Below are 18,410 nucleotides of genomic sequence, written 5' to 3'. Positions count from 1 at the left end.
AAGACCATTTCCAGATCTGCACCTGAAAATATGAGTTTTGTAAAGTGAAGCAGGAATCCACATATTTCAGTCTTGTACCATATATCCAGTCCATTAACTGGTATTAAAGACCAGTTAAGAGAGCATTTGTATTTGCTCAGTTTTTAGTTTGCCGTGTATGGGACTAACAGTTCCAAAACACACACTCTTTTTGATAAATCAGTTGCATTTTGAACACGGCTGATACTGTAAGTACAAGACCGCAGCAGCAGTTTGCATGGAGGAATGCTGACTGCATGTCAGGGCTGCGGGTCGCCAGGATGCCGTCAGCCTGCTGTGGTCTGCAGTATCTGCTGAGCAAGTGGGACAGGGATCCGGGACAGGGCTGAACCTCACAGGGCAGAGCGCAACTCGCCACTGGCTCCCAGAGCGCTGACAGGATGCCGCCTCCCTTATCAGGACGGGAGTCACCTCCCTCCCACAGGCTTTTCTGAAGCTCTAAACGAAACATGACATTCTGCCCTGCCGTGTCTGTACAGCGCAAATCATGTGGAAAAATATTCATCCTCGGTATTAAGTTTTAAACGTCCTCTTCTGACATAACCACGCAGTGAGCTGAGCAGTTCATTAAAATGTTCATGAAATGTTAGAATAGTGTAAAATTGTTATTTTCCTTTTGATGTTCCTTTGTTTTTCTTGAGGGGAATTTGCAGCCGGTCGGATAAAGACAAAGCAGTAGGAGAACCTGCAGTAAATGGCTGTGCCCTATTGCGTCAGATTAATGATACGTGATAGACGTGATAGAAATAAGCTGAACGGAAGGCTCTGCCTTTGAAGGTGTGGGGGGTGGAGGTCTCCAAGGCTGTCTGGGGCGTTTCAGATTGCCGCAGGTTTGGAGACTCCTTCCCTCCTGCCGCTGACGGCAAAGCCACACTAAATCATTGTTTTGAGGACTCATGGCCGCTGTTAATCAGACAGGATCTGCTCCGATCTCATCAAGTCGCCTTTCTTTGTTGCGAATTAATGTCGTCAGTTTGTAAAGTTACAAACCCGGAGGTAATTAAGTGCCATGGTGAAATGTATTAATGCGTCACTCAAATCGAGGGCCGTTTTCTGTTTCGTCCTGCAGTTGGATGCTGCAGGACTATTGCAAACCTCCTATATGCTTGTTATCTATGCCTTTTATATGAATATATTGACACAGCATGTTCAAAATGTTCTCAGCCTATAAAATTGGTAATATGCCTTCATAAACAGTATGCAAAAAAATACACTTAAATCAGTAGTAGTCTACGGCAATGCTATTCATTTTGAACTGATTTCTCACACAGAATAAATAAAACAAAAGTCTTCTAGAAAAAAAAGAATTCACTGGGATGTAAACAGTGTTACATAACAGCCACAGAATCACGCAGAGAGACAGGGTGTCGTACTCTATAGTGATTTCTAATCTCAACCTACACTCAGTTCCTTTGAAATCAGAAAGCATTCGCATGGAAACGGAATCCAATATGCGTTTGACTGTATTCTGCAACTCCCCAAATTTTGAGATGACTTCTGTGAAGTCAGCTTTCAGCATGCAGCGTTTCCTTCCCTGCAATGCAGCACGTCCCGCAAGCAAAAAGGGAAATTCGTAAACAGTGGGACATTGCGTTTGCTCACACAACACAACTGTGCGAGCTTTACTAAGTTAGCAGCCTAGGGCTTCTCTCTGCAGCCGCTGTAAAAGATGCGACCGTTCACTGTGCTGAGTGTATCTGAAGTCTTAGTGCAAAGTGTGTGCATGACTTGGTGTGAATTCTGTTTGCGCACTTTTCTGTAAATTAGTGTTTCCACTGCAGAGTGTAATCAGTTCTAACATTACGCACATAAAGATCAATTATGCCTTACAGTACACATTGGCTATTGCATAGTTCAAGTCCTCTTAGTAGTATCCGTCTTCTGTTTTGGTACTAATATATGCCTTCAAAGTGTTTGGTAAACAAAGCAGTAGACTGATAATTTTTTAAATTAACGTATGTCTTTCTGGCATTTTCACTGAATTAGAAAAAGCTGTTACGACAGTTTAGTAATTGGTCCTTCATGAGCAGAATGGTGATACTCCATTCTTTCCCATGCGGAAGTTGTCTGTCTGCTTAATCCTCTCTTGCCATCCATGAGTACCGGGATACCAGTTTTTATTAATAAAATGTTTTTTAGGAAAATCCACTGCTTATGTCAACAACAATTTAAGGGTTTTCCTGGCACAAGAACTCGCATAACTTGCAGACAGGGCATGTCTGTTTTAATGTAAATGTTTGTGTGTGTGTGTGTGTGTGTGTGTGTGTGTGTGTGTGTGTGTGTGTGTGTGTGTGTGTGTGTGTGTGTGTGTGTGTGTGTGTGTGTGTGTGTGTGTGCAAGCTGGTGTACCTATCCCAATGAGAACACAATGTCCCCATAACGTGATAAATATCAGTTTTGTTCCCTTTTGGGGACCGGCATTTTTTCGATCCTCACAAGGGGAATCTGAATATTACAAAAATCTGTGTCTGCATCCAAAACTAAAAATGCCAAAGGTCTTGTCTTTTGTTTGGTCAGTTATGGTTCAGGTTAGGGCTGGGTGGGGGTAAAATGCTGGGATTACAGTTTTACCCATAGATATGAATGGACAGTCACCACAAACGTGTGTGTGTGTGTGTGTGTGTGTGTTTGTTGTTTGAGTATGCAACTGTTTTTACAAGAATTTGCTCAAAATACTAAATTATAGAAAGTTATTTTGTTTTCTAATATGAATTGGATCATTGGATGCAAAGCAATTATAATCAGTCAAATTTAGCATTAAAAAAGGTGGTAATAAAAAGCAGGAGCTTCCTTGAGCCCTTTAAGGCTACTGGGGTTCCTGAAATGGGTCCCCACAGTGCAGGAGGCTGGCCGTGCTGACCCATTACACCTCTGCTGTTTCAGGATCCGCAGGATGAGGGGGGTGCCACGGAACATTCCCATTTAAGCAAAATGGAGCAGAAAGCACTTGTGCCACTTCCCAGAAATCACCAGCGTGTAATGGCTCGGAAAAAACTTCCAGGTGGAAAGGAATTCAAAGGAAATCCCTTTGTCAGCAAACCAGAATTAATCACTTTCAAGGTGGGGCATGTTTTTCCATCATCCAGGGTGTGTGCGATTTTCTACTAAATCTGTTGTTCGAATGAAACACATGCTGCTCACGAGAAACCATTTAGATAAGGCACCCCGACGTTGGGCCACAAGTATTAATGGGAAAAGTAAACCCCGTTCTTGTAAATAGTTTGTCTAAATTCAACTTATCTATGATTGGTTTTTCTTCAGCTAATTAGAAATGTAGAAGACTCCAGCGTCTTACCTAAATGAAAACTCTGCGGATCATTTAATTTGTGTCATAGTTCAAATTGGAGTAAGATTAAGCACAGATGCTGCAGGATTTGGTTGATCTTTTTCAAAGCGGCGTGTTTAATCTGCTTCAGTTTAAGCAATCATTGCTTAATCACATGGAGGAGATGATAAGCACAGATATTATCTCCAAAAAAATGCTAGCAGTGAAATGGTGAATTTTTATTGAACTTATTCAATTGGGCTAAATGTGTATTTCCAAAATTATAGGAAAAATATTTAAAGGCTGATCTTGGTAGCCTTTAAAATGCCGAAAAAACATATTCACCCTACTTGGACATTTTAATCTATTATTTTGCAACACTGAACCACAATGGATTTAATTATGCTTTTTTTCACCCTCAAAAGAAAAAGAATTTGGGCACTATTTTCCACCTGCGCAAACCACAACGCGAAGTGGTTCTGCTAGTTTCATGCCAGTGCAGTGATCATTTTCACGCCATGCGCATGTCGGTAAAATAGCAAATGATTTTGCGCACACTTTCCGCACGTCGGAGTGGTGTTTTTAAATGACTCATGACCGGGCGATTCCTTAGCGCGTTGCTTTTTTAAGGCATTGAAATGACATGGCACTTTTGACAACAAGAACTGCGTCTAAAGTCAGTGGTACATTGTTAAGTGCTATTTAAGCGCCGCATTTTATAAACGTGTGAGTGCACAGCGCTCGTTATTGACATAGGTTTGCGTTTGAGGTGCACTAATGTTTTTTTAATAATTAACTAAATAAATAACTATAATAATAAATAACTCATTTTTTTAAGTTATATACGTACATTTTATTATACAGCACATCTGGTTCTTTCACGTAATCATGTTTAATGAAACACCAAAAGAAAAACAATATATATTAAGTAAAGAACAAACTGTATCATGTTCATTATAAGAATTAAGCATGTACTGTAATTTGTACTGTAAGGACATTTGGACAGATGGATATGCGTTGTAGATGTTTGGATCAGGGACGGATTACGGACCGGGCCAGCGGGGCCGCTGCCTAGGGGCCCTTGGGGTGCAGGGGGCCCGTGGGGCCCCTAGCCCAAAACAATAACGCTTATCAACAATGTATTTTCGTTTGTCTATTTTAGAGGGCCTACATTCTTTGATCCTCTGCCTACAAGGGCCCCTGACCCTATAGGGAGGGCGTTTGGCTGCCAAGGGCCCTTGAATTGTGGTGGTTGTGGTGGTGGTGGTGGTGGTGGTGGGCGGGGGGGGGCCCTCGCGAACATTTTGCCCAGGGGCCCACACAACCCATAATCCATCCCTGGTTTGGAGAAGTCTGGTGGAACATCACAGCAGAGCCCTCAGAAGGTCACGGCTTTCTTTGTGGCGTGTTGTGTGTTGCGTGACATTGCCTTGCGTGATGGATGTCTGCTGGACATAAACGAGGACACGTTAGAGGACATCAGAAGACATGTTGAACTGCTTGTGCCAGTGCCAGCAAAGGAGAGCACACCAGCTGCAGTGCGGGCAAGGAGGGATCAGCTGGCTGGAGAGCGGAATTAGCTGTAACCTGGTACGGAATCTGAATTGTGAGACGTAAAAGAATAACAGCCCTATTGCCTTTCATATCAACATTTTAAGACACCTCTAAAACTGTAGGTTGTGTTTTGTTTGAACGAAGATTGCACTTCTATTTATATTTCGCTAACAGCAGACCCAAAATTAAACTAGAAAAAAATCACACAAGCATAATTACGTCCCCATTCGCAGCCACTGCTCTTCTTAGGCGGGAAGCTTCCCCATCTACTGACACTATTAAACCGCTTTCAGCACTGCGCGGATCATCTGGTGACGCCAGAAAACACTCACTGTCACGCCACGCCTGCTTCACCTCCAAAGGCTGCGGGTGCACAGTGCTGCTCCCGTGGATGACGCGCTCGCGCATTTTCACCTCACGCAAAAGCACGTCCGTTTCCTCCGGGGAAAAGCCATCTGACTTGCCAGGCAAACGCGCCATTGTAATAGCAACGTGCCGTAGATCATGCTTTTACTGGTCAGGTGACCCGCCATTGCGACTGGTTCATTGCATGTTATGCCCAAAACATGCCTCTAAATAATTAAGAGAGTTAGGACAACCTTTTGGTGCCATAAATGTTAGTTGCAATGTTAGGTGCGCTTTGCGGCACATCGTCAAAATAGAGTCCTTTATGTCAAACTGAACACAGATCTCTAAAAAAGTGATCTGAATTTATGAATGTAAAACACAAAATATCTGACCGCTTAAGTAATTCATAATGTTATGCACCTTAAATCATCAGTGATGCAGCCAATTTACTTCAGAAGTTATGTGTTAGTTAAATGGAGGTCACTTGTGTGCAATCAAGGTGTTTCAGGCAATTCTAGTATAAATACTCTGGAATCTGGAAGGTCCATGACTCATATATCGAGAAGACAAAGGGACACTCCGAACAACGCTATTGGTATTATTGAAAATGACCAATCAGGGGATCTATGCAAGAACATTTGCAGGTGGCTGGATATTCCTTGCAGTACAGGGAAGTCAGTCATTTAAAACCGGAAAGAATATGGCGCAGCTGTAAATCTGCTTCGAGCTGGCTGTCCAAGTAACCATCCAAGGAGAGCATCTGGAGACTTACGACACCTCCGAGGGACTTACGGACTTCCACATATCTGAGATGGGACAGACTCTGCATATGACAACTGTTGCCTGAGTGTTTCACCAGTTCCAGCTTCTGGGGAGAGTGGCAATGCGAAAATCACTATTGAAAAAAAATCTCATATGACATCTCAGCAGAAGGCATGTGGGGGAAACACTGAAATCAGGTAGGAGAAGGTCCCGTGGTGTAGTGAGGACAAAGTGGAGCTTCCTGGCTAAGATACAGAACATGTGGCGTAAGTCTGACACCACACAGCACCAAAAGCACACCATCCCCACCATGAATTGTGGTGGTAGCAGCATCGCCCTGTTGGGACACTTCTGTGCTCCCAGCCCTGGAAGGAGTCTGAAGATGGAGGGTAACATGAATGCGACAAGATGCAGGGAGTGCCTGGCAGGAACTCTGCTGCCATCTGCAAGCGAACTGCACTTTGGCGTGTGATTTATTTCCGAGCAAAGCAACAGCTCCACGCATAATGCCAAGGCTACACAGGAATGGGGCAGAAAGCCTGCAGTGGCCAAGTCAGAGTCCAGACCTCATTCCCATTGAGAATTTGTGGCAGGACTTGAAAATAGCTGGCCAGTCACAGACCCCAGCATCCACATGTGCAAAGCTGATAGAGAACCATTCTCATAATTGCTGCAACACTGACTCAAAGGGGGTGAATGTTTATGCAAGCAATTAAATTGTTTTATATGTGTAATTTATATCACTTTGTAGAGATTCGTGTTGGCTTTTATACTAAAAGAATTCTTTTCTCTGTTGGAAAGGCCTAATTAAATCGACTGTGATTCAGTGTTATAACTCCATGGGAATGGATCCTTTTATAGTCACTAACAGAAGCATTAGTCAGTGCAGCCATATCAATGATTTAATATTAAGTATCCTAATCATGAGGTTGAATTATGCATGTGAGATTCTGTTTTTGGTGGTTATCTGCCCTGTACAACAGTAAGGGTCACCTTGTTGTTATGATCCAGGACTTTGAGGTGGGTAAAAGCTATAAGAAGAAGATTTCTCTGACCAATGTCACATACAGCACAAATTACTGCAAGCTGACCAGTATCAGTGAACAGCTGAGAGACTTCATCTCCGTGCGGTGAGTGTCGGCTTCCGTGAAGCACATTATGGAAACATTCTCACCGTGGTGTCTGTCTGTCTGTTTTAGGTTAATCAGTTTAGCAATGACTTTTCTTTTTTTCTGAATTTTTCAGTCTATTTACTGATGTGAAAGGAAAAATAAATAATAAAAGTGAATCCCTTCATCCATTTTTCTTGGTGACTTATACAGTGCAGGATCTCAGTAATCCTGGGGCCTCTATCAGGAAACACGAGATGCAAGGCAGGGGGCACCCTGGACGGGATGCCAGTCCGTCACGGGGCGCGAGGCAGGGGGCAACCCGGACGGGATGCCAATCCGTCACGGGGCGCGAGGCAGGGGGCACCCCGGACAGGATGCCAGTCCGTCACGGGGCGCGAGGCAGGGGGCACCCCGGACGGGATGCCAGTCCGTCACGGGGCGCGAGGCAGGGGGCACCCCGGACGGGATGCCAGTCCGTCACGGGGCGCGAAGCAGGGGGCACCCCTGAAGGAAACCGACGCAATCATGAGAAGAGAATGCAAACCGCACACATACAGAGCCGGGGGTGTGAGGTCACAATGCTGCCCACTGGATTTCCCAACCTGGTCCTCGGTGACCCCCAGCCAGTCCATCTTTTTGCTCCCTCCCAGCTCCCTACTGAAGACTATCTGGGGGTTCATCAGAACCGGGCTGGGAAACACTGCCCTGTACAGATTCAACATCTTTCACCAACGTATTTTTCCTCATTTTGTGGAAATATTTACAGACTGTTCCAACTAACAACCAATACAACTTACAACGACTCACACTTAGGAGCGAAGTTCAAAAAATAAAAAAGTTAATCTATATAAAATACATTTTGTGCCACGATAGTTGCCCCAGTAAAGTACCATGTCTGGCAGCGTGACCATCAGCGTCACAAATCTCTTAGTCCCATTCGCATTTTGTAACTGCAGAGCCCCATCTGGTTACATGCACCAAGCTGCATTTTCATTTATTCTCAGTTTAATGTTCTCGCTTTTTTGTTTTGCATTAATTATACTGACAATGAAAACTGCACCCCACTATCCCCTTCAAGTCATGCACAGAAATAAAACTTCAAACAACATTGTCCTCATCCAGCTCCCTTTTAAAGAGACAGAAACCGAAAGGGATTTTTAGATGACCTTAAAATGGCAACTGCAGAGATGATTAAGAAGCTGGTGCAGGCAATTAAAAGTTAGCTATGCTTGTGGTTAGCTGTGTCGATTGCATAAACAATGTCATGTGACTTCATTGTTCGTGTTGTGTTTTTCTTATGGGCTCCGTCTGGAAGCATGTGTGCATCTGTGTACCTGAAGAGACTCTTACACACACATTAGCATGTTATTTCCATATTATCTGCACAGAGAACCACAGCAAAAGAAATCGAGCATGAACGCACATACAGTTTTACTGCTGCCACGCTCTGCAGTTTTAGCAGCTATCCGGGAGTGTGACAGCGAGTAGGTTTTGTGTCATACTTAGAGAGATCCTTTTTTTTTGCAGATGGTTCGACAGAAGGCCTGCTTGACAGCGACTTACATGGCTTACAGTCTGACCGCTTTTATAGCTAGAAGTTTATTGTGTAAATTGATGTTAGGGTGGCTGTGTTTCCTCCGGCTGAGACTCAGAAGCGGCCTGCACTTTGCCGTTAAATCCGCATTCTCCGCCTCACTGTGCTCATTTTTGTTACCTTTCAGAAATATTTCCTGCATATACTTTTTTGCATCATGCCTATTGACTGATCAGTAACTATTTTTCACGTGAGGATGATTTGGAGTGAGAACGGGCAGCACTGTGGCTCAGTAGGTAGTGCTGCTGCTTCACGTCTCCATGGGTGGGGGCTTGAATTCCCCCCCCTCCCCCCCCCAGGGGTGTGAAGCTTACCTGTTCTCCTCATGTTGTGTAGGTGTCTTCAGGATGCTCCAGTAGACTGCCTGGCATCTCTGCTTTATTCCTAGAGTATGACTGAGTATGTGCTCTGTGATCAGGGGTTGTACCCTACTTTGTGCCCAGTGTTGCATGAGACTTTGTGCCCAGCAACCCTGCTAAGAATAAGCAGTTGGAAGATCAAGGGATGGATTCTTACAACCAGACATTGGAAGGCAACATAAATATCAGTAGGAACTCTTGGTTAGATAACATTAAGAGGGCTGGGAGGGGTATTATGATATCTCAATGGGCTGTGTTTTTCCCCGACACCCCCAGGACTGCCAGTCTGTATTCCGTTTATGCAGATTATCCATATTCTTCATGTATTTGCGTGGGTTTCCTTTCCTGACTGCTGCTGTTTTACCCCACAGTTGAAAGACGTGCATTTCAATTGGTTCCGTGAGTCTAATTTACCCTTCGTTTGTGCCTGTATATGTGTTTGAATGCAAGCGAAGCTCGCTTTGTGATATGTGGTTCCACACAACCATTTTTGGAAATTAAATGTGTACGGATGGATGGAGGGAAAAAAAAAGGAGTCAACGCACTGTAAGTAGGTGAAGGACAGCTGCAGTGCTGTTCGCGTGAGATTTAAACTGTTCCCTCCGTGGCATTTTCCGAAGCACAGAGCGACTCAGATGTCTCATAGATCCAGAGAGCGTCATGAGTGAAGTCAGTTGCACAAGCTGAAACATGATGGTTTAATAAAGCAGAAGCACGGCGTTAATCTAACTTCAAAGCCGGGACGGCGATTTTTAATATTCAGCCAAACCCAGCCTATGGAAAAATTAAAAAGTGCTATATTTTATAGAACTATTGTTGTTTTGGCATGATTATGCTCTGTAGTTTGCCTTTCCCACTCCGTTGTCCTTTTCTAAATACATTTTTTTTATATATTGCCTTCCTACGCTGTTGTATCGATTTCTCAGTCACTTCTCTGTGTTTCGGAGGCTCAAGTTCACCGAATAGCCTAAGACCCCTGATTCTTATAGCTTAGTATCTGAAGACCAAGTCATCTGGGACTGCATGTTTGCTGCCTAAAGAGAACAGTTTTACAAAATGAGCTTGACTCCGCAGAAGCCGCGATGTGATGACATCCAAGCCCACGCTGTATCCGAATTGTTTACAGATATTCCGGAAGAATTACATTACCTAACAGCAGTCTCTCCCATGAGAACAGTTGGCTGTATGGAATCGAATCTAAACTGTATGATTTTGTAATGGTACACATGGGCTTCATTTTACACAGTAACCCTTCAGACTGCGATTTCAAAATCAGAAACATTTAACATGACTGGAACTGTATCACGAATACTTATAAGCAAAATTAGCAATTTAAAGGAACACATTTTCATTGGTGTCTGTAACTGTGCTTGATGGATCGTCTTCATTCTTGTCCGAATTGCTGTCCATCATTCCCGCTGCAGCTTTGAGCCGCCTGGCCCATTGTCTCCAGGGATGGCCTGTGATTTCCTGATTATCTTCAAGGCCATGGTGAGTTTCTGCCGTCCATCTCGTGCACAGACCCACTGCTAACGGCTGTAGACACATTGTCGTTTTACTACGAAGATATTGCAGAGAAATTTCCAGGTTTTTCATCTTACTGAGTAAGAAGTCCGTTTTCATAGAATCTGTCATTAATATAAAATGATCTTCCTTCACTTTTATTGTAATAGCATGACAGGTGCTGTATGCCCATGATATTAATAAAATAAGGCTGCATATCTTTGTCATAGATAATAGATAATGGTATTAAAAAGCTAATTCGGGTCACTGATGTGATGTGATATGATAGATTTCAAACTTTGTAGAGCAAGCTGAAGAGCACATTAAGATGAACTGCACTCACAGCAAACCCTCAGTGCCCAGTTCTGAAGAGGCAGACTCAGAAGAGTAGATTCCACAGTGCAAGCATGCAAGAGCTACATGCATAAAATCTCTAACATAACAGGGCATTTCTACTAAATGGGAACCTTTGTTTTATTCTATAATTTCCTTGCAGATAAATGAAGATTTGGATGGGGAGATACAGTTTGTGTCTGCTACTGGGCATTTCTCTGTGCCTCTGAAATGTACAACCAAGAAGTGTGTTGTGAGTAAATGAATAATAGTGAACAACACCAAGAATTTTACGTCGGCCAGGAATTTAGATTTGTGTCTTTTATAATGAGTGTTTCCATAGTCACTCACCATCAGTTTGATTTTACCTCTTTAGTATGCTAACTTTAACATAACCCGAAGTGCCCCTATTTACAGAACCAAGAATTATTGCTGCGTACTAAGTATGTATATTTTTGAATACATTTATATTTTGCGCAGTTTCATTTCTTGACCAGTTTCGGTTTCTATTAAGTATTCGGAGCTTTACCATGAAAATATTGTTTTTCATTGGCTTGTAAGCTGTAGAACCTTCATAGTTAGCTATACAGCCATTTACAGATTTATCTGAAATACTGGTCTAGTTTGATTAATGATTTTGAATAAATATGAACATTTTCAAAAAATACCATGTTACGAGGCAGGTAAGATCAGGTGTGTGTGAGTGTCTTGAATAGCTGCTGAATCCTAAGCAGGAGGTTGTCAGTCATTGGTGAATTTTTAATGCCCTCAAACTGAATGTTTATAATGACATTAAGCAACACTTTTCTTTTTTTACTATTGCTGTGGGGTAATTTAGTGATGTTTTGTACTGACTGGTTCCACTGTTTATTTTTCCATAAGAAAGCACCTAGTGGTGCTGCCCAAACCATCTGCTTCTCTTTATCCCTGTTATGTTTCTCAGCATGTCCTCTGTCCTCCATCCTCTGTCCTCCATCCTCTGTCCTCTGTCCTCCTTCCTCTGTCCTCCATCCTCCTTCCTCTGTCCTCCATCCTCTGTCCTCCATCCTCTGTCCTCCATCCTCTGTCCTCCTTCCTCTGTCCTCCTTCCTCTTTCCTCATTTCTCTGTCCACATCCACCTTCCTCTGTCCTCATCCTCTCATCCTCCATCTTCCTTCCTCTGTCCTCTATCCTGCTTTGTCTGTCCTCCATCCTCTGTCCTCTATCTTCCATCCTCCGTTTTCCCCAGCTGGCAGTGGACCACACCTTCCTTGACTTCGGCTCCCACGTGGTGGGAGAGACACTTTCCCGCACAATAACCCTGACCAATCGGGGAGCCCTGGGCACGCGTTTCGTCTTGGCCCCCTCCGCTGACCCTCAGCCAATCCCATCCACCCTAGACAAACAGGTGAGATTCAAAATTCAATAAAGTCAACTATCATTCTGTTGTGTTCTCTTCTTTTATTATATGATATCCACATGAATCCCTTGCAGCTGGTATCTACTGCACGAAGCAGCTAGGTGTTCTTCCAGTCACATGACAGGAAGCCCCAATCCTGAATGACTGCGTGCACCATCACGGCCGCGTACACTGCACGTTGGTCTCATATCGTAACACCGGAAGTCACAACGAGCTCATGGCTCCCTCTGCAGGTCTGTGTCGGCGGTCAAGATACTGGAAGCCTTAGATTGGAGGCTGAGAGTCCGACACACCAAGAAGTGGGAGGAGCCAAAGGACAGGAGGAGAGCAGGGACACATGTGCAGTAACTGGGAACCAGACTGGTAAAAGAAAATCATGTGGAAACTAAATAAATCATCCATCCATCCAGCTATCCATCTATCTCCCATAACCGCTTATCCACCACAGGACGTGTGGAGCCGATGCCAGTTTAACAATGCAAATAATGAAAAATTAAATTGGAAAATATGTATGTAAACATATACTTTGAAAAGCATATGACCCCACCAGTCTGCCCACTGCTGCTTGTACTCAACTTAACATGTAGTTTTGAAAATTTCCCAGCAGTGACCTGGAGGTCCTGTGTGGAGCCCCAGTCGCTCCCTTATACCTGGGCTCATGCCATTAGACTCACGGCCCAGTGGTGCAAAACATGGCCTCTCTTAGCTAGGACTCGCCATCCGTAATTCCACTGGCCGGATGGCGCCAGCATGATTGTTTGTCAGTGATGGCATCACGCTCTTGTAGCTCCCAAGGCCTCATCACTGGAAGGTGGGGAAGCAGAACCACTGGAATCCAAGCAGGAAGACGTTCTGCAGAGCGGCGAGTTCCGGGCTGGGGAGGTACGAGCGGCCCGCTTCGGTCAGCAGATGGCGTGGTGCCTGTGTGCTCTGCTTATAACCTTAGCTACTTTTCACTGCTGCCTCAAGTTCTAGTCAATAGGAAAGTATTACATGAGCAAAAGCAGAGAAGCTTTTCACAGCACAGTACATTGAATTGACTAGCTGTACACCGGCCCACATTAACCCTATGGGCATTTGGGCACGTGCCCAGGGACACGACGTTCTGGGGGGGGGGGGGACACACCAAAGCAGAGCAACCCCTCACAAGCCCCCCAGTCCCATTCACGAACGTCTTAACAAGTTAGTGCGATTTTACAGGGTGGCCACCTCTCACACATCTGACGTGACACTCACATTTTCATACTCAGTTACCCAAGAAATCTATATTAATTATTAAAATTAGCTACATCAAAAGCATTGGGGTCATTTGCAAACCCTACAGTCTATGTACAAGGTAATGAAACTGTTACATGCATGTAAATGCTTGTGCAGACTTGTCTCGAGTTGAAAATCTCACTCTAGCCAGCCCACCATTGTAAGCAGCCCTGGACCTGCTATGTAGCATATGGAATATGACTGTGTATTGCTCTTTCGATACAGCACCCACTGAAAAGCCTGTGACGTTTTCCCTGTGTTAGATGCATTTCTGAATTTCATGAGCCACCGGTCGGCTCAGTGATGGCGTGTGCCCTGGTGCCCAGGGGCATTAATACTCTTAACAGCCATAAGTAATTGAGAAAATAAGCTATAATACAGTTACTACTGTAGAAAATCCATGTCTATAAAGCACCTTAGTGTGATTTTACTGTGATATTTTCCTTTTTAAGCCATTTTTGGTGGTAGGACCCTGCCTGCCTGGCTCCTGCATCAGCACGGCATGGATTCAGCTGACAAGCGCGCTGATGGTGCGCTGATCGCACGCCCACTCGCGCGGCCAAGCGTGCCCCGTCAGTCGCCACATGCTGGCTGTTGATTTATTCGCTCATAGATGAGAGTCGATTTCTGAGTCGTCGCATCATCCCGGGCAGCGCACACTGACACACGGGGAATCGAGTGGCCCCATCTGAGCAAGCGTCATGTTTCCAGCGCCCAAACTTTTTTCGTTTTCTTATTTTCCTACGAGAACTTCGGCACAAATTAGCATCTGTTATTTCCTCCTGCTGGCTCCCCACCGTCCTCTCGGTGTGGCTGCTTCTGATGTCATTGCTGGGCTTCTCCAGTCCAGGAGCTCGGCAGTAAGCCTTGAAGGCTGCTGTCTGAGTGCTCAGCCAGGCCGGCGCTTTCTTTGCACTCCGCCGGGCCCACGGTGCTCCATGCGAGCGAGTGGGGCTCTAAACAGACACAAACCCAAAGCAAGCCGGCCATCTGCGGCCGCAGGACACATCTGTAAAGGCGTTTGGACGCCAAGCAGTGCGCCACTTCGCATTCACTCCCGGCGCTGCCTGTCGGGTAGGGCTGCAGTCAGGCTGCGCGTTTCCCCTGACTGTACCTCCTGTCCTTTCCTCTCATTGGCTACTCCAGACTTCGTACGTGGAGACAATGCTGTGTATCTGGCCCTGAGTGTCAGGCCTACGGAGCTTACGTCTGCCAGAGCCTGGCAAAGGCAGCAGGGCCTGGGACGTTCTCTCATGCCTTTTGTACTCCCAACCTCTCCAAAGGCTTCTGAGTGTCTCAGTCATATTGTCCGTGAAGCTTAATCTCATTAAACTCGCAGGATGACATTTAAGCACATAATAGAAAGTTTACAGCATATTTAATTTAATAGCTTAATAACATAATGCAACCTGGACTAATGCCTTTTACTTGATTTGTGCCTGTTTTATTAAGTATCATGCATTGCATATATTGTTATATACCAACTAAAAGTGTTTGAGGTAAGTAATCGCTCAGTGAAATAAAGATGGCAAACATGATTTGTCTTGAACGTTCTTGTCCTTCAGGTGACGGAGGGGGAAATCGGCCCTTTTGGATGCGCCAGACTGGACATCCTTTTCACTCCAACCCTTCCAGGGGAGGCAGAGATGGATTTTGACATCAGCTTTTCTGATCCCAGCTCCCCGTCGGTAAGTCTGAGTTTCTTTGTCACCTTGCCTGCAGTGGGGTGCAGTGAAACCTTGAGATATTTTTTTTTGGACAGATCTCCATCCGGGCCCACGGTGTGGCGATGGGCCTTCCTGTGTGGGTCACTGAGCCCAATGTTGACCTGAAGATCTGCATGTACGATCGTCTGTACCAAGACTGCATTGTTGTGCAGAGCAGGTGAGTCTCTGCTTAGACAAGGTATCTATCCATCCATCTACCCACACACCCACCCAGCCATCCATCCATCCAGTTCAGTACAAGCCTGTGATGATTTTCACTTTGCTTAAAATGCCGCACGGCCCCTTTTCACACCGACCAAAGGAGGCTGCTCTGATTAATCCTGCTTTTCTTCCTTTTTTCTTCTGGCACTGCCGCGGCTGTGCCGCTTCTTCATCTTTCTGCCGACTCAGCTGGTGCCGGACTTCCGCTGGCCTTGTGGGTCGCCCAACTCTTAATATAGAATTTCAAAAATACAGCAAAAACCCCGACGCCTCCCCCGAGCAGCTCTGTCCTAAATACACCGCAGAACCAGCCTTCTCACACCTGCCATCATGGCCACCACCACACAGAATAATACCCCGACTGCTGGTTCAGTGCTTCCACTATCACCTTGGGCTCCGGAGCACAAGGGGTGTGACTGGAGAGACCGTGACCTGTAGCTTTGAGACCAACGGTGAGATCAGGGAATATCACCCAGGGATATGTTGAGAGAATGTTTTGTAATAGGGCCATAGACCCCGGCACTCCAGGAACAGGGTTACCTCTGATTGGCTGTGGCCTCAATCCAGCCAACTCTTGCTGCCATGTCAGAACCTGGTAGCAGAGCAGATCATCTGTACGATAACACTTAGAATACGATGCTTTTTGTTTCTGTTTGCTGTCCTTTTTGTAGCCTGAGGTACAAAGTCACTTAAAGAGGAGCTATATCTGCGTGTGTTTGTGTGTGTGTGTGTGTGTGTGTGTGTGTGTGTGTGTGTGTGTGTGTGTGTGTGTGTGTGTGTGTGCCTGTAGTCTGGCATCCATGAATTCCCATGATGAAGATCCATTTTTATCACCAGCTACTGCATGTCCTTGCCACAGGGGGAACCATCTGTTGGATCCCCCTGAAACTGGGTCACATTAGTGCTTGGAGTAAAAAAAAAAAAATAGGCCTGGGTGTAAAGTATGTTGCATTATAAGGCATTTCTGGAGATGAGTGTGCACTCTCTGGTTACAGGTCAGCTTCCAGTTCCGTTCCGACGGGAGACAAGCGACATTGAGAATGAAATCCCTTTTTGAGGAGGGGGGCAAGTTTGTATGCTTGGGCTTCTGTGAAGGACACCCTCATGTGAAATTCCCTCTTCTAGCATGCTGACATTAGACTCTGGGGGAGAGGCTCTGTCCTCCAGCCTTACTAGCTACATATTTTTCTTATTTCAGCCCAACTAGCCCTTTAAAACAGTCAGGCATAATTCCTGCAGAGTATTCTGCACTGGCTAGCAAGGGATTTATTATAAAAATAATAAGAAGTAACTTTTAAGTGGGCACAGTGCCACCAGTGACACACACCCCACTGCACATCACCGGCTAACCTTGCGGAGGACTGTTGGAAGTCCATCTTTCGACTCCTAATTTTACACTCCATTTTTCTACTGGTCCCACCTCCTGGGCTGTTTTTCCCTCCTCGCTGTCACCCCTGGCTTTTGTCAAAGTGACTTTTAAAATCATCTGATATTAATTGCCTTTCAGTTTACCTGAACTGCTGCTACTAACACTAATTCCGTTACCTTCTGTCGGGTGTAAGTATTATGAGAAGGGCAAATACAAAGAATTACGTCCACCTAGCTCCTCTGGGCGTAAATGCATTTCTGCTTGAAAGCTGACGGACGTCGCAGCCCTTAAAGGTCAGGTTTCTCCAGCCATTGTTTCCAAGGCACGGTTAGACGCTGGTATGTTTTGAGCTAAACGCTGTTAACACGTGTCGTTTCAGGGCCAGCACTGCCCTCCGGCTCACCTTTGTCGTGTGCAAAGAGCTAAAGAGCCACATGCAGGTCCTGCCCAAGACAGGTTTCCTGCAGGCCCACTCCAGCTTCCAGGCGCAGCTCAAATTCAAGCCCAGGTGAGTCGCCATATATACCTCACAATCACTTCCCCAATAAGCAGCAGTGAGGTCACTGAGTCGCCATAGATACTCCACAAGCTCCTCCCCAATAAGCGGCAGTGAGGTCACTGAGTCACCATAGATACTCCACAAGCTCCTCCCCAATAAGCGTCAGTGAGGTCACTGAGTCACCATAGATGCCCCACTAGCTCGTCCCCAATAAGCGGCAATGACGTCACTGAGTCACCATAGATACCCTATGAGCTCCTCCCCAATAAGCGGCAATGAGGTCACTGAGTCACCATAGATACCCTACGAGCTCCTCCCCAGTAAGCGGCCAGTGAGGTCACTAAGTCGCCATAGATACCCCACAACCTCCTTCCCAAAGCCAGCCACAACTACTAATTCAATATTCTAAAAATGTGCAAGAGTCATTAGTTATCAAATTTCAAACTGCAGTTTGAATTACATCGTCGGACACTGGCCCGTAATAGTTGCTTTACAAGGCAGCAGAATGGGCTGCCAAAGAGGGGGTTTTTAATAGATTTAGGCAAACTGATTAAAACAAGAGTGGCGAGTTATTTTTGGGAGAAATCGCTGGGAGGCCCCGGGGCACGTGTGAGAGGCGCATGCGGAGGGTAGAATACTCACCTACCCGGCCTGTTTGGCAGCGTGGCATATTGGCACTTAACGGGATTTGCAGAGCGGTGGCAAGGCTTCAAGAGCCAGACGTCAGCGGCGTTTTCCATTGGCCAAGAGCTCAGGTGGGGTGGGGGGGGTGTTTGGGGGGATGGGGAAAGGCAGGGATGGGGGTCGCAAGCGTGAATGGAAAGTCGATTGGTGGTAAGCTGCTTTGGTGAATCAGACGGCTTTAAAGGGAGGATTAAGCAGGCAGTACCGCGGTTTTGTCCTCTCGGCTTGCCCACACTTCATATCGCCCACCCGATCTGCCCAGACACCCCATGGCCCTCCGTGAGGTCAGACAGGAAGCTGCATTTCACGGTCAGGACAGTAACGATGACAGATTAGATTATGTCGACTTACATTAGCAGCTGATGAACCCACTGTTTTCATCATAAATTTGCGCTAAGGCTAAC

At 45.5% G+C, this 18,410-nt stretch overlaps 1 protein-coding gene across 5 annotated transcripts in view; it reads left to right on the top strand.

Moving 5' to 3' along the window:
• Nucleotides 1–18,410, top strand: part of cfap74 (cilia and flagella associated protein 74) — a 52,959-nt gene that overhangs the window by 14,833 nt on the left and 19,716 nt on the right. For all 5 annotated transcript variants that reach the window (XM_049017085.1, XM_049017086.1, XM_049017082.1 and 2 more), the window contains 10 exons: nucleotides 2,923–3,099; nucleotides 6,980–7,098; nucleotides 10,458–10,524; nucleotides 11,033–11,122; nucleotides 12,099–12,257; nucleotides 12,503–12,632; nucleotides 13,057–13,151; nucleotides 15,092–15,214; nucleotides 15,289–15,410; nucleotides 17,203–17,331. In XM_049017085.1, the coding sequence (XP_048873042.1) occupies nucleotides 2,923–3,099; nucleotides 6,980–7,098; nucleotides 10,458–10,524; nucleotides 11,033–11,122; nucleotides 12,099–12,257; nucleotides 12,503–12,632; nucleotides 13,057–13,151; nucleotides 15,092–15,214; nucleotides 15,289–15,410; nucleotides 17,203–17,331 (1,211 nt within the window). The remainder of the gene's footprint in view (nucleotides 1–2,922; nucleotides 3,100–6,979; nucleotides 7,099–10,457; nucleotides 10,525–11,032; nucleotides 11,123–12,098; nucleotides 12,258–12,502; nucleotides 12,633–13,056; nucleotides 13,152–15,091; nucleotides 15,215–15,288; nucleotides 15,411–17,202; nucleotides 17,332–18,410) is intronic.

This window comes from Brienomyrus brachyistius, chromosome 6 (genome assembly GCF_023856365.1).
Source record: "Brienomyrus brachyistius isolate T26 chromosome 6, BBRACH_0.4, whole genome shotgun sequence".
NCBI lineage: Eukaryota > Metazoa > Chordata > Actinopteri > Osteoglossiformes > Mormyridae > Brienomyrus > Brienomyrus brachyistius.
This window is presented reverse-complemented; position numbering and strand designations above follow the sequence as displayed.